This window comes from Petaurus breviceps, unplaced genomic scaffold (genome assembly GCF_028583685.1).
Source record: "Petaurus breviceps papuanus isolate PSGF00001 unplaced genomic scaffold, PetGlider_PUasm1.0 151, whole genome shotgun sequence".
NCBI classification, from domain to species: domain Eukaryota; kingdom Metazoa; phylum Chordata; class Mammalia; order Diprotodontia; family Petauridae; genus Petaurus; species Petaurus breviceps.
Window position 1 is genome coordinate 17,171,663 of NW_027185712.1, and position 15,924 is coordinate 17,187,586.

Consider the following 15,924-nt stretch of genomic DNA (forward strand, 5'->3'; position numbering starts at 1 on the left):
GGAAGGAAGGAAAGAGGGAAGGAAGGAGGGAGGGAAGGAGGGAGGGAGATGAAGTATTTATATGAAGAACATCAAGGAAACCAAGGTCGCTTGAAGCTAGTGTTCATTGTATACACAATGGAGTAAAGCATAAGAAAACTGGAAAGGTAGTAAGGGTCCTGGTTGTAAAAGACTTTAACTGCCACATAGGACTTTATATTTGCTCCTGAAGAAATAAGGAACCACTGAAGGGTTGTGTGTATGTGTGCATGTGTGTCTCCTAAAACTCAGAACTAAACTTTAGGGAAATCACTTAATTAAAATTTTAGTTGTCCTATATAAAAAAAGGGGGTGAGGGTATGGAGAATAATCCCTGCTCCCTCCCCTAACCAATGGATTGATGGATTAATGAACATAAATGAGGTTGCCTGGGGAGATGGCATTGATATACACAAGTCATTTGAGAAAAATAACATTTTGCAAATCTGTAAAGTGGTTGCAAGTCTCAGAAGCTACCATAGAAAATCAAGATCTGCTTTGCACAGTAAATTAATTCCCACGTTGAATTATTTGAACCATCAAATTCTTAGCAGTGAAAACAATTTTACATTCCTGTGGGAAATGCAAGGGTGAAATTGAACACACTGATTTTTCTGGATATGATTTCAGACTGCTGAAATTGGGATGACAGAAAACGTTGGAGACAGTGGTCTGAGGTTTGAGATCTGGTTCCGAAGGAGGCGGAAATCCCAGGATACATACATCCTTCAAGCAAGTTCGGCAGAAGTGAAAATTGCTTGGACAAATATCATAGGGAAAATCCTGTGGAGACAAGCTCTGAGGAACAGAGGTATAGAGCATGAGGACATTACAAGGCAATAGCAGTAGCTCACACTGGAGAGGGCTCATTCAGATTTCATTTTACGTGATAGTTTAATATGATAGAGATGCAAGACAGGTCATATTACATCTTGAACATAAAGAATTCAGTCATGTGAGTCAGAGTAACTATTCTCTGGGGCTATAGAGAATAACCTACCTGAAAGCTATAAATACTCTATACCTGGAGGGGAGGTTTTTTTATAGGTGGTTGGGAGAACGTCCACTTTAATGAAACTGGCCTCTCTCCATAGCTGCCCCCTACTTTGGCCTGTTCAAATGGCCTTTTCCCAGAATTCATATCCATTTGAGTTTTGGGATCTGCCAGGCCAGAAGCTGCTGCTTTCTCTACTCTCATGCTCTTTCCATCAGCTAGGTGATTCCGTTTGCATTTTCCCCTGCTGCCAGAACCCCAGAGAATTAACCCCAATGGAATTAATTTCTACAGCTACAAAAACTGAGCCAAAGACAGAGCTACCTCAGTTATCAACCTCCTTCTTGGGCTGCAGGGCTGTTTTCTTGTTTCTTTTCTCTTTGGCTCCTACAGACCTCTCAGGTCATGACAATAGGTTTTTGTGCGTTCGTGCATGCATGCGTGCATGGGGAAGGGGGTGCAGTGGGTGTGGGTGTGTGTATTTTTGACAGTCTGCCTTATTCAACTTTGTATTTTAGTCTTCTTCTCTCCTGTTCGTCTGTTTAGTCTCTTTATTGACAGATGCCCTGAAACAGCAGCTATTCCCTAGTAAATTGTCAGTTAAGCTTCACATAAAGAGTGTTGGATTTGGAGTCAAAAGACCTGGCATTGAATCTTGACTCTGTTGTTTGCCATCTGTGCATCATTGGGGGCATCACATGACCGTTCTAGGACCAGCGTCCTTCAAAAAAAAAGAGTGAATGGGCAAGATGTCTCCTAACATTCCTTCCAGTTGAAAATCTACAATTCTATGAAGTTTCTCTCTCAAGTGTTGCATATTTTTCCATTTTAGAACTCAGGATGCAAGAAATGGTATCTATGGGAATAGGCAACAAGCCATTCATGGATATCAAGCCCAGCGATGCAGCCATAAGTGACCGGGCAATAGATTATATCATGAAGGGAACAGGTACCACTACTCTTCATTTTCTCTTCTACTGGAGAAATTTGACTTTAAAAATAAAACATAAGACTTGGGAGTATGAACTTTGGTGGCTCAGAGGCAAGGAGTCTTTGTATAACAATCATAGCCTCCTGTTCAATAAGGTTTCATGACCAATGAATGATGCCCTCATTGAAAATGGAGAAGCAAAATAATGAATTTTCTAATATGTGGGAGTTGTGTTACCAGACTAATGTAATATAAAGTTTGCATCCCACTTGAGCACTCATTTATTTAAGAGGCAAGAGAGAGTTAAGAAAAATTTACTGAAAGATTTTGACATGAGGTAAGGGGGAAAACTTCCTAAGTGTTGCAGCTATCTCAACGTGAAGAGTGGGCTGCCTTGGGTGGGAACAGGCTTCCTCTCGCTTACAGTGTTCATATCCAAGGTGATACACTCATTGGTTATGTCATAGAGGAGTTTCCTAATCAATATCAATTTGTACTTGATCCCTGAGCTTCTTCTAGCTTTCAGGTTCTAGGTTTTGAGCAAACAAGTAATGTGAGTGGAGCTGTACATTATGAAAGTTAACCTGAGGCTGGCCATGATGATGCATGGATGTAATCCCTGCTGCCATGGAGTTCAGGTTTTCTGAGTTGTAGTACTCGATAAGGTGTTTACCCTAAGACCAGAACTAATATGATCAGTCCCCTAGAATGGGAGACCATCAGGTTACCTACCAAAGGGAGGTGAACTGGCCCAGATTGGAAACAAAGCCCATTAAAGCTGCTTTGCCAATCAATAGTGGGAGCGGCCCCTGCACTCCCAGCTTAGACCTAGTCTAAAAAAGATAAGGCCAGGGAAGGGAAGAGATGGTATAAGATTAATCTGTCTTGCATAATAACAGGAAAAAGAGACACCTTTTGTTTTCTTTTTTTGTTTGTTTCTAGAGTCAAGATCTAGGGCATCTATAGCTGTATCTTCATTTGATCACTCAACACCCTTCAAAAGACCCCACTCTACCATCTCCAACAGCAGCACCTCGTCCTCAAGCAGCCAGTCCTCATCTTCAATTTTGGGGTCACTAAACCTGCATGTTTATTCTAGTCCATCTTATTCAGGTCTGCTAAGCCCTCCCTTCTATCACTGGACTTATGACATTAAAACTTGTATTGAAGAAGATGAGCTAGAACAAGAAACAGGAAGCCAGCCATCAATGAGTAAGTGTACACAGTACTAAAGAAGGTTAAAATGATGTGGGGGGGGGCATAAAGAAGTGGGGTGGGGGAAGGACGTTTACTTTCAACTGGAAGGCCAGTTGAAGTGCTCAGATTCACTGAGTGAGAGGGAGATATCTCAGCTGACTAGACCTGTGAGTTTGGATATGTCTTCAGGTGTTTCTAATTACTGCAAGTACTGCTATGAAATTCTAAAAGTTAACTCACTTTAATTTAAAAATATAAATGCATACCATAGAGTATTTATAAAAGGGGAAAGTGTCATGTTGAAAAGTCAGTGAAAAGATAGCCCAACTCTTCACTTTGTAAGTGATTTTTAAAGTATTTATCAAACATAAAGATCCAAGGAAAACTAAAAAGTTGGCAGCTATTACAATAGATATTACAGTATCTCCTAGTCACCAGCAGGGACTATGAGAATTGATGGTGATGAAAGGGAACTAATATGCAGAGAATGTGATTTAGGCTTTCCAATATCAAAGGGAATTAGGCTTGAAACACAAGATGTTGGGGCACTTATGTTCTGTAAATTAATAAACTGATTAACGTTTGATTAAACTGCATTATTATTATTCCTCCTGGTCTGTAGTTACCGAGAGTTCTGAGTCATCACAGTGCACCTCTGGTGAAAGCATCAGTGGCTTTAGCAGCTCAGCACACCCTGGACTCTCTCAGCTTCTTCCAGACACATTTTCAGATGAAAGTGCTTCAAATCCTGGCTCTAAACCCCCCTCCCAGTGCACATCACCAGCTCTCCCTGGAAAGAATTCCAGGTTGAAACATGATAGTAATCAGTATATTACAACAGTAAGTATTTGGTTTTTTTTTAATAAATTCATGCTATATCCATGTTATCTATTGACTTTGAATTCATCTCAGTTCAATTCAATAAGCATTTAATAAAGACATACTATGTGTGAACCATTGTGATTAATAGGTGCTGGGGATTCAAAGAGAAAAGCAGAAAAACAGTCCTTCCATATTCCTTTCCCTCAAGAGATTTTCATTCTACTGAAGGATACATTATGAAAATTTAAATAATTGGGAGGGAGGAAAGGGAAGAAAGAGAAAAAAGAGAAAAAAGAAAGAAAGAAAGAGAGAGAAAGAGAGAGAGAGAGAGAAAGAGAGAGAGGAAGAAGAAGAGGAAGAATCAGAAAAGAATAATATTAGCAATCAGAGAATTAGTACAAATATGCATTCAGAGAAAACATCATTTCAACTCAACTCAATAAGCAATTATGAGCACTTATTATATACTATATATTAGGCACTATTCTAGTCCCTGAGAATGCACAAATGAAAATAAGACAGTCCTTGTTCTCAAGAAGTTTTCCAGGGGGAAACATGTACACAGTTAAGTTCATACAAAAGAATTTCAGAAGAAATTTCACAAAGGACCTTCCAGGTCAATAACTCAGCCTGGGTATATTCATAACCTATCAGTTGAGCACTAAGGGCAATGCAAGAGAAATAACAGGACCTTTCCTTCCTTTGTCCTCAAGATTCATAGATTGTTAGAGCTTGAAGGTATTTTAGACTTCATTTGGTCCAACCCCCTTATTTTACAAATGAGGAAAGTTGAGTCTCAGGAAAATTAAAGTATTTAGTAAAGGGAGAGCAGAGACTAGAATCTCGGTCTTAGGTCCCACTATGTGACTCTGACCTTTATACCACCATCCCTCCTTGTTAAGGGTGTTAGCACTGGTTTGGGAAAGGAGACTTAGTCTCACTGTGGAGGATTTAAAAAAATAAAATTACTTTTGAGCTAGCTGGGGCAACCAGACTTAGATGAAGCAATGTCACAATGCAAAGAATAAAGAATTAAAATTGATCATGGAAAAAGGGAGACAAGAATATGAAATTGAAAAGTCAAGGCAATGAACTAAAGACAAATGCAGTGCATCACCTTATTTTTTCCCAAAGAAAAACTAATCTTACTCTCATAGTACAAAAATTTGTTGTGTCTTTAAGCACAAAGTTCCAGCATATTATCAAACCTCCCTAATGTTGATTTAAAAATTAAGGATTTAAATTTAAAAATTAAAGATTAAAAAATCTGTTCTGAGGGAGGGGAAAGTAGTTTCTATAGTTTGGATAGATGGGAGATCAAGAGATAGGGTACATGGATGAGCATCGTTGGTCCATTAGCCAACTACATACTTCATACTACAATGAATCTGTGATATCTTCAGGGTGGTACTCTCTTCATGGGTACAGATCACAACCTTTCCACTCCTTATTTAATATTTGTTTTCCCCTAAATCCCCTTTATTAGATCTCCCCAATGTATTGAGAACCACTAACACAGTTAAATAGTTAGGCAGTGAAGAATTGGGGGTATTAAAACTAAGCTCAACAGCTGAGATGACATCGGATGCTCATTGAAAAGATAATTAGCAAATAAACAACCCATTTATTCACCAACATTTTGTTAATTATCCTTTCTAGGTAGTAGTTGCTGTAAGGAACATAAAAGAAATAACAGATTTGGCCCTTCAAGTGGAACTTATGGTGTAATTAGGCTAAAAAGAAAAGCATTAGCGATCACAACAGGACATAAAAACTTTAAGATGATATAAGACAAGCAATGTACAAGGGCTTAGAAATGCAAAGTAAGACTGATTGGAGTATCAGTCAATCAATCAATCATCATTTCCTATGGCTAACCATGGTCTGGTCACTGTGTTAGGTACTGGGGATGCAAACACACAAAAAAAATAAAGTAAATTAAATAACAATGAAAAAATCCCTGTTCTCCAGGAAGTTACCTTCTCTGGGAGAGAAAATATGCAAATATAGAAAGAATAAATGTAAAATAAGTACAGAGTTGTTAAATATAAAGTAGTTGAGGAAGGAGGTCCCCAGCAGTTGCATCAAGTGCAAAACAGTTTGAAGTATAGAAGCTGAAAAGAAAGAAGACACCGTACAAGGAAGGAAAAGCAGAAATGGAAGCAGAGATGGATAAAAACACACAGAGAGCAGTAAAGAAAGTCTGGCTGGAGACATGGGGCTACAATGAGGGCTAATGAGAGAAGAAGATGAGTGGACATGGTGAGGCAGGGGAAGAAAATGTTCATGGCTTTTGAAGGTTATTAGAATTAACCTTTGGAAGGTTAATTCAGACTTAGAGCCTTTTCCTAGACTATTACCAAGGATGCTAGCTCAGTCCCCATCCTGTCTTACTTTTAGTACATGCATACCTCTTTTTCCATAGTCATGTCCCTCTCAAGATCTAGTAAGAAGGTAGGGGAGGGGAATGACTTGACCTACAAGTCAGTCAGTCAACCGACAAGCATTTATTAGGCACTTACTATGTACCAGACATAAGGACCCATTTTAATGTACCAAGAGGATGGGCAGTAGGTCCTGGAGTAGTCAGTTGGTTCAGGGGAAGTCGTGTGCCCCAAATTGTCCAGGATAAGCAATGACATTGGTTTTAATTAGTTGATTTCCCTCCCTTTTTTGTCAGAACAAAACTTCTCATGTATTAGGCTTCTCAACAGTGGTTTGACTGGCAGGCAAACATTCAGTAAGTAACGGGGGTTTTTCAGCTCATCACTGGGAGGAGAGGGATGCTCTGAGTTCCCACAAAGTTAACAATCAATTAAATTGGAGCATGCAGACATTTCTCTAGGCTGATTTGCATGTCTAACCATATTAAAGGAGCACTGCAAGCTTCATTGCATTGCCTGATATTAACCATGCTTCCTTCCTGAGGGGGGTTCTGCCAGAAAGGTAATGTCACCCTGCTCTCTGCCGCTTCTCCACTGAATTTTCCCCTCCATGTATTGTGTGTCCAGCCACTTCTTGTCTTGGGGGATGGATTGCACTGTAACAGAAAGGTGACTTTTGTAGCAGTCAAACTCTACCCACTAGGAGTGTGGACAATATTTTCACCTCTTAGGAAATGCAATAAAACATGGCAGTTCTAATCCCATCCCATTTATCATCAGCTTTACAAACTGCCTACAACAAGATGGATGACCAGAGAACCTAGCACAGGTTAACCCAGTACCAGAAGTTCAAATAAAAGCAAAAATAAAAACACCACACCCCATGACTTATTTTGAGAATAAGTCAATAGCATGCCTAGACAGGCTTTCTTTTACCTGTCTGCCAAACACTTGTGTCATAGTAGGCACATAAGGAGGGTCTGAGGGAAATAAATGATTATTAAGTAACTTGCCAGGGATTAAGACATTACTAGGAATTAAAGAATAGGGCAATCATTTCTGTTCTATTCACCTGCCTACTACTTTCTTTCCCCCTTTATTTACATTTTACCTATTCCTTCCTGTACTCTCTCTTCCCTTCTCCTCCCTTCCCCTACCCACCAACCTAGACCACCCAGCCTTTTCAAGGAATGCATTCCCATCACCTGTTAAAGTACACAGTTTTCACGATAGATGCTCAAATACTGTACAGAGAATGCTGATAGGAAGGGATTGCTTTGGTAGGAAGGGAGAGCCCAGTCTGCTGCTCCATTCAGGGATCCCCTAGGAATATCCTACATCCTGCTTCCTCTAGTTGGTTGATCCCAGAAAGTTGGAAGAGTTCCACTTAGGAAGATTTATAGTGGGCAGTGCTGCCCAACTCATGAATCAGAGACAAGACCCCTACAAATAATATGCTTTGGAGTTTTGAAAAGACACAAACCAAGAGAGCATCAAAGCAGAATTCTTAGCCCCAGCTGGAAGCTCACTTTCAACTCAGCTCCTTAAGGAGCATCTTATGCATCTTCATCCATGGGGAATCTCTGAGCTTTGCTGGCTGTCATGGTTTTCAGCTTGAGCCAGAGAATCCTTTAGTTAAAAAAAACATTTTCACGAGGCAGCAAGGTGGTTCAGTGGATAGAGCACCAACCCTGGAATCAGAATTTGAGTTCAAATCTATCCTCAGATACTTACTAGCTGTGTGACCCTGGGCAACTCACTTAAGTCTGCTTGCCTCAAAAAAATTTTTTTCAGGACATATATCTGTATGCTAAGAGGCAGGGTGACCTAGTAGCTAGAAAGAAAGCTAGGAATCAGGAATACCTGAGAAGCTACTCTGGCATGTACTATGTGACCAACCTCAAGCAACTTTTCAAGGCTATAAATTGTGAAACAGGTGTTGATCTGCAGGGGGAGAGAGAAATTTCCTCACAGCTAATTCTTCATACCAATGAAATTACAGATCTGGCCTCCCCAGAACAATATTTGTGGTACAATGAACTGATGCCCTACCTTGCTCTTGGGCGGGGGTGTGCTCCCACTTAAAGAAAAGAGGACCCTGTGCCTCTGCAGACGGTCTCCGACAGTTGAATCCCTCGCTGGCCTATGTATCTAGTCTCATACTCACTGCTTGTCTTTCTGCTGTGGTGACAAAACATCCTCAAAGCACCTCGTGCCTCCCACACATTGGGGTCATCATAGTATCTTTTTAAATTAATTTCTTCCAACATAAAAAGACTTCCTATATTTCTATATGCAACCATATGAAAGGGCTAGCTTAATCTCCTGGTGCTACCTGGGTAGAGACTGGGAATATAAAGACTAGATGAAATACAGGCCCTGCTTTTGTGGAGCTTATACTTTGGTCATAGGCTATAACAGACAAACAACCGGAGGACAACATAATATGTGAAAAATGGAAGCCAAATGTGATTTATCTGTGATATCTGAAAGAGAAAATATCATTGCCAAGGAATTAGTCTCCTACAAAGAAAAGGGAGATTTGTAAGATTTAGAGCTAGAGGACACTATTGGAGATGATCTCCAAATGTCTCATTTTGCAGAAAAGGAGACTGAGGCCCAGAAAGGTGATATGGTGTGCCCAGAGTCACAGAGGTTATAAGTATCACAGCCTCTTTATTCTGAATCTGATGCTTTTTCCTAATATGCCATGATTACTACACCATACTTAATCTCCTCAATAGGAAAGGGGGCCACTACCCTCCCAAAAGAGTAGAGTACAGGATAAGTCCCAATTAGTGTAAATAATGGATCTCATGAACGGTCGAATTATTTGAATTTGGACTGCCTATTTCCCCCAGGATGGAACAATTACCATATTTCATATATAGCTCTAAATAATGTGAATTCAAATAATGCTACCACTTCCCGCTATTCATTATTTGTTGTTCTCACTAATCGGGACCAGGGTATATCTGCAGGGACTGGCAGCCATAATGGCTTGTTTGGCTTAGCCAAGGTCTTCACCAGCGTTATGGTATGTAACAAAAGAAAATTCATGAGAACTTAGAGTGCTTAAACTGTTCTGATGTGGACCAGTCAGTGACAATAAACTTACTGTGTTAAAAAAAAATCAGATTGGATTAACACCCATTCAAAAAACATTTTATATTAAACAAAGACTCACTTCCCACTAATAGTACTGTTAAATGAGCAGAGCTTTGTCATAGATGCTTTCCCAGACTTAATTAAGGAATTTATACACCCACGTGTTTAGAAAAAAAAAATAAACCCAAGGCCAGTGAATTGAAACACTGAAAGAGCAAATGGTTCCATCCACGTTAATGCTTTGATTCGTCGCACCTCTGACACTTAATATTGTCTGACATTGGGCAAGTGACTTAATTCTTCTGGGCTTCAATGTCTTTATCAGGAAAAGGAGGGTTTTGGATTAAATGGTCCCTGATGTCCCTCCCTACTCTGAATCCAGAATCATAAGAGCAATTTGATCTACCCTTATGCCAGGTGAAGCCAGATGAGGCCATCATTGCTGTGCCTTCTGCTGCCAGCCTTAGGGTTACTCCAGGCTGATCTGTGACAATGTCCCTCAGGGAAGCATTTCCTGCCAACATGTTTATTAATAGAGTTTCCCTGTCCTTCTAAGGTCAGCATCACAAACCTAGAACCACATCTTATGCAATGACTATTTTGCCCACAGAAACTCCCCTTTGATATCAACATGTCACTTTATGCCTGGGACCCTGAGGCATGCAGACTTCACTGAGAGCCAATGAGGATGTTATGGGTGAAGTTATACCTGGTGAAAGGTAGGGGAGGGGGAACAACATAAAAACTCAAGAGCTCAAGGGAGGACACCTCAGAAGTCACTTAATCTAGACAGGACCTAAAGAAGGAATCCTCTCTTCTACAAGTGGCCCTCCAACCAATTCTTTAAGAAACTTCAGTGATGGGGAAATGACTACCTCCCGAGGATACCCATTGCAATTCTGTGCAGCTCTCTTAAGAGAGTTTTCTTACACTGGGCCAAAGTCATCCTCACCACGGTATCCATTGGTCCTATTGGTACATGTTGGGGCCAAGCTGAACAAGTTGGATTCATCTTCCACATCTAAATCTCCAAATACTTGAAGATTTCAGCAGCAGAGTGGAATAGAAATGAACACTACCTCTCTAGTAAAAGGAGCTGGGTTCAAATCTCACCTCTGTCACTTTCTACTTGTGTAAACTTGGGAAGTGACTTTACTGAGCCTCAGTTTCCTCATCTGTAAAATGAGGGAGTTGGTTCAGATGATTTCTGAAGTCGTTTCAGCTCTAGAGCTTTGATATTATGATCATGTTCTCCATGAGTTTTCTCTTCTCAAGGCTAATTACCTCCCATTCCTACAACTGATTCTTGTGCAGCATGTAGCTGTCCTTCCATTGTCCTGGCTGTCCTCCTCTAGCTGATCAGTATCTTTTCTAAGATGTGGCTCCTTAAAATGAAAACATCATTCTAGGTGTGTGGTTGACTGGACTGTAGGATAACTTGTTGCTCAGTCATTTCGATCCTGTTCAACTCTCTGTGATCCCATATGGGATCTTCTTGGCAGAGATGCCAGAGTAGTTTGACATTTCCTTTTTCAGGTCATTTTACAGATGAGAAAACTGAGGCAATAGGGTTAAGTGACTTGCCCAGAGTCACACTGCTAGCAAGCGTCTTAGGCCAGATTTGAACTCAAGAAGACTCTTACTGACTCCATGTCCAGTACTCTGTGCACTATGGTGCCACCCAACTGCCTTTGTGGGATAATAACCTCCATCATTCTGGACCCTAGTCTCCCATTAGCCCAAGTTCACAGTTGCTTTTGTGTCTGCATGCCACATTATTGACTCATATTGATTTGTTCTTGATGGATTTCTTCTGACTTATGGGCCTCAGTTTCCCTTTTCAAGTACTTAAAAGTAATTTCTTTAATGATGAACTCTAAAATTTTTCCAAGAATTCAATTAAATAAGTATTTTAAGCACTTGCTGTGTACCAGACATTGTGCTGGGTACTAAGAGTACAGGGACAAAAACTAAATAGTTCCTACCCTCAAGGAGTTTACATTCTACTGAAAAGAAGTTGCATAGAGATAAGTAAATGTAAAATATATGTGCACAAAGTAAATGCTAATTCATATTTTGACTGGCTAAAAATGCAAGAGTTTGTTTGTCCTTACTTAAACTTCATCACATAAGCTTTGATGACCATTATGGCCTGCTGAAATCTTTTTGGATCCCAATGGTATCATTCAATGAGTTGGCTAACTCTTCTACTTAGCCAGGGTCTAGTGGCTTCTACCATGATTGTGGTATTAAGTCAAGACATATGAAAAACCAAGCTACTGACCTACCACTTTGAAGTATCCACTCTTCTTCGTCTTTTGAAAATTTGGTACAACACTTTGCTTCTCTCCAGTTTCCAGGTACCTCTTTTGTTTTCCATACTGTTTCTAGAGACCTCTGGTAACAATGACTCAGCAGCTCTTTTCAAGTTCTCTAGGATAGAATTGGTCCCAGGCTTTATAGAGTAGTAGGTCTTGGGATCCCATCTGCTTTCCAATAGCCTAGGGCCCTCACCAGTCTATGCCTGTGTTCCCTTAGCTATTTCTATAGTGCTTTTCAGTTTGCAAAGTGCTTCATACATATATTGTTTTATTTGATCTATGAGGGAAGTCCTATTACTATACCCATTTTATAAATGGAGAAGCTGAGAAGTTGAGTGACTTGATCAGGGCCACACAGTGTGGAAAATGTCTGAGAAAGGATTTGAACACAGATCTTCCTGACCCCAAGTCCAGTGTTCTATTCACTACATCACCTAGCTTTCTTTATCTACCGTGAATTTAAAATGGTACAATCACTGCCTTCCAAACACTACTGTACTTTCTGTTTGGGCAGTCATTCTTTGCTTATGGTTTAGAATCAGGTCCAGAATAACATTTGCCTTCATTGTTTCTTTTATTAACAAGACAAGGGGATAGGAAAGATGGGATGAAGTAACTAAGCCCCTTGACTGATTTAAGGACCTTACAATGATAAAGGAAGAGTTAATGAAAAAACATTCACTCCTATTGCTCTCTCTCTACCTCATTGACTGACTGCCATACTCCAGAAGAAACAGAACTTCATCTGTGTGAATACGCCCTCCACTAATACAGATGCAGAGCCCAACCCCAACTGAAATGTTTTCATAGGTTGCTAAAAGTTTGTGTGTGTGTGTGTGGGGGGGGGTCATATCTTAATGTCCAACCTTCTGGTAATGAACTTCTTCTATATTAAACAGTACAGTATGATCTGTCACCAATCAGTCATCAGTCACTCAGGTCTTTCCATCTTGGTATGACCTGCTAGAACTTGTATTGCATTGGAGCACTCTTTGAGAACCCAGTGCTACCTTTGTGCCATGGTGAGGCAACATGCAAGGATTCTAATGAAAGAGGTTTGGTGTGCATTTGAGTGTGCATGCAATCCATATAAATCTGTATTAAAAAGTATCCATATACCTATATCCATATATTTGTAACCATCTCTGAATGTGCATGTAAACATGTTATCATAGTAATAGCTAACATTTACATGACACTTCAGGGTCACAAAGCTCTACACATATTATCTCCTTTAATCCTCATCACAACCCTGGGAGTTAGGTGCCATTTTGATCCCCATTTTACCAGTGAGGAAACTGAGGCAGACAGAAATCGAGCCACTTGCCCTGGGTCACAGAGCCAGTAAGTGTCTGAGATTAGAAGTGAATTCAAGTCTTTCTGATTCCAAGTCCAGCACAGCTGCTAAGTGTCTAAGGAGGGATTCAAACTCAGGTCTTCCTAACTCCAAGGCTAGCACTCTATCCATTACGGCAGCTAGATCCTGCAAGGAGCTTTCCTTTTGCTTCATGTGGAGTCTGGAGATGATTAGGTACCAGGGCAGTAGATGGGGAATAAACATTAAATATTTCTCTGTCCATAAAATCAGAGGATCTTTGGATTTCAGAGCTGTAAGGGACCTTAATGAGCATCTCTTTGCCATATTTCAGGATAATGGGAAGAAATAGCAATGCTTTCTTTTTTTTTAGCAGATGCCATGTTGCAAAGCCGTTCATGCACTCCCCTCACTCACCAGCTGACATGACATTAAGAAAACCCACCTGTTCATTAAGTATACAGACCTTTGGCTGTGTTATCTGAACAGCTTCCTCACATCTTCACATGCTTCTTAACTCTGTCCCCATTGCATTTCCTCTCCTTTTTACTTTGGGCATCCCTTCTCACCCCTACCCACCTTTTCCCTGTGCCTCTGACCTACTCTATGACCATTGTTGGAGGAGAGGAAGAAGGGGACTGGTATATGGTCCTGAAAATAGTGATAGTGGGGAGAAAGCACTCTTACTTCCAGGAAGGGTCTGCTGCAGGCTTGGAGGCCATGGGTAAGGCATGTTTGCAATGCATGGTTGGTGGTCATTTTTCTTTGGCAGCATCATAATGTGATGCAAAGACACTGCTTTTTTCTTGGGGCTTTCTCTCTGAATGGCTTTGGATTCTTTTGTCACAATGATTCAATGTCTGGAGGGAACAGGGAAGGGAGGAGAAAGGGTGGGGGTTGTGATCAGTCACCAGTGTTTTTCTCTAATATTGAAGTCTTCAAAAGAGCAAGTAACCATTTTATTAACAACAGTTACTATTTTGACAGCTGTGATTGATTTGTACTTGGTGACATTTGCCAAACAACAAACATCTCAACACTTCTGATCCAGACATGGGAATGTACATCTCAAGAAGAAAATCAGGACTACATGTCTGCTATAACACGATGTCAGGAAGAAAAGGATCAAGGCAGGGCCACATGTGATGGGCCAACAGTCCCCACATTGCAAGGATCAGTAGAGCTGCTTATGCCCTAGAAGTAACCTCTTCTCTGACGATCACTCTAACTTACATCTGTGCATCATTTCAACACTCAATTCACCCCAGCTCAGTCACCATTTTCAAACTTTCTACTCCCTGACTTTGCTCCCACATGTCAGGGAAAAGGCTGAAGAGCCTTTATACTCGAGCCCACCTCAGACTGACCAAATATGGGCCTGCCACCCAAAGAAAGGCAACCAATCTTTCAAGATGGAAGCAAAGGGACCTGAATAGTGCTGATAAGTCACCAGGGAGACAGAAACATTTCTTTCTTGAAAAGACACATCCTTTTCCTCCTTTATAAAAGATACATCAATTCAGCCTTCAGGATTTCATGGGACAAAGGTACTATGAATGCAAAAATCACAACTCAGTCCTAACCGGTGATGACTTTGTCCCTGGACCACCCGTTTACTTGCCCTTCTGCATCTTTCAAATAATGATGGACTTAGATTTTGGTAACAAACTTTTTAATTTCATTTTTAAAACATTTTGTTGGTAGTGCACGTAACCTGCAGAGCCAAAACATGGGCTAAATTCTGACTGAAGGAGTGGGTACCTGAGGTGTGCTTGCCATTGAGTTAAGGGAGCAGAGACTGGCCCTAAATATGTATGTTTGTGCACATGTCTGTGTGGGTGTTAAGAACTTTAAATCCTTTCTTTCTTTTCTAACAAGCCCTATGTATATAGAGGTATATTAGGAGGTGTATTAGAAGTTACAGTCCAAAAAAGAAGAAGTTACAGTCAACTCCTGATTATCCGCACCATGGAAGGGAAGCCAAGTGGTGCAGGTGTTTGAATGCCACTGAACGCCACAAAACCAGGCCAGCATTATAACTCCCCTTGCCTTGGCCAATTTTCCTGATAAGCCAAACTAACAGTGCCATGCTCCCAACAACGCATGCTTAAAGAATCTCAAGTTGACTCCACTTGGTATTGTGCAATACTGTCAAGGTAGACAACACTAAGGAGTGAGCTAACCTCTGAACAAATGCAAAAAAAAATGGTGCAAACAGCTGGAAGCTTTTGTAAATAGTACTGTGGGGCCTCACTTTTAAATTTCCCATAACTAGGACAAGGTCTTGTCTTTTAAAAGTAGTAGCATCTTCTGCGAGGGTCCACAGAGACAGTGTGTATAGATAGAAATGTACGGATCATTTTAGAAAATGATAACGATTTTAGTAATGGTTTTTTAAAAGTATTTTCAACCACTTTTTCAGAGATCAAATATGAAAACATTTCATTACCTGTCAGCCGTTGATAACAGTTTACTTTTGTTACTTTGTTTCAATACAGGCTTGTTTAATACTTAAAAAAAAATAAATGGAACATTTTTCTACCATATCACATTTCTTCACTGGTGTAAATGGAAATGGCTTTTACTGGGAACCTATGTGTATTAAAGAGTTAGCACGCTTTCTAGTTTCATTTCTGCTCATGAATTTATTGCCCTTGACTTGTATTTTTTCCCACAGAAAGAAGTTTAGCAAAATGAACTTGAAATAAACCAAGACATGAAGCCCAAGCATTAGGATAACTGAAGGCAAACTTCCGCTGAGCCGTCTCCTCTTTACATTCTCTGACTCTGGTCTAGATAATCTACATATGACCTGAGGGCCACAATGTCAGGGC

The 15,924-nt window shown here is 40.4% G+C and overlaps 1 protein-coding gene across 3 annotated transcripts in view; it reads left to right on the forward strand.

Moving 5' to 3' along the window:
- PLEKHG4B (pleckstrin homology and RhoGEF domain containing G4B) overlaps positions 1–15,641 on the forward strand; it is a 210,556-nt gene extending 194,915 nt beyond the window's left edge. For 2 of the 3 annotated variants that reach the window (XM_069075981.1, XM_069075982.1), the window contains exons 19-22: positions 649–829; positions 1,845–1,961; positions 2,886–3,155; positions 3,763–4,226. In XM_069075981.1, the coding sequence (XP_068932082.1) occupies positions 649–829; positions 1,845–1,961; positions 2,886–3,155; positions 3,763–4,073 (879 nt within the window). In that variant the 3' untranslated portion in view covers positions 4,074–4,226. Of the gene's footprint in view, positions 1–648; positions 830–1,844; positions 1,962–2,885; positions 3,156–3,762; positions 4,227–6,642; positions 6,703–14,077 lie in introns of those variants that run through there. The other variant, XM_069075984.1, reaches the window with a different exon arrangement.
- Positions 15,642–15,924: the final 283 nt, after the last annotated feature.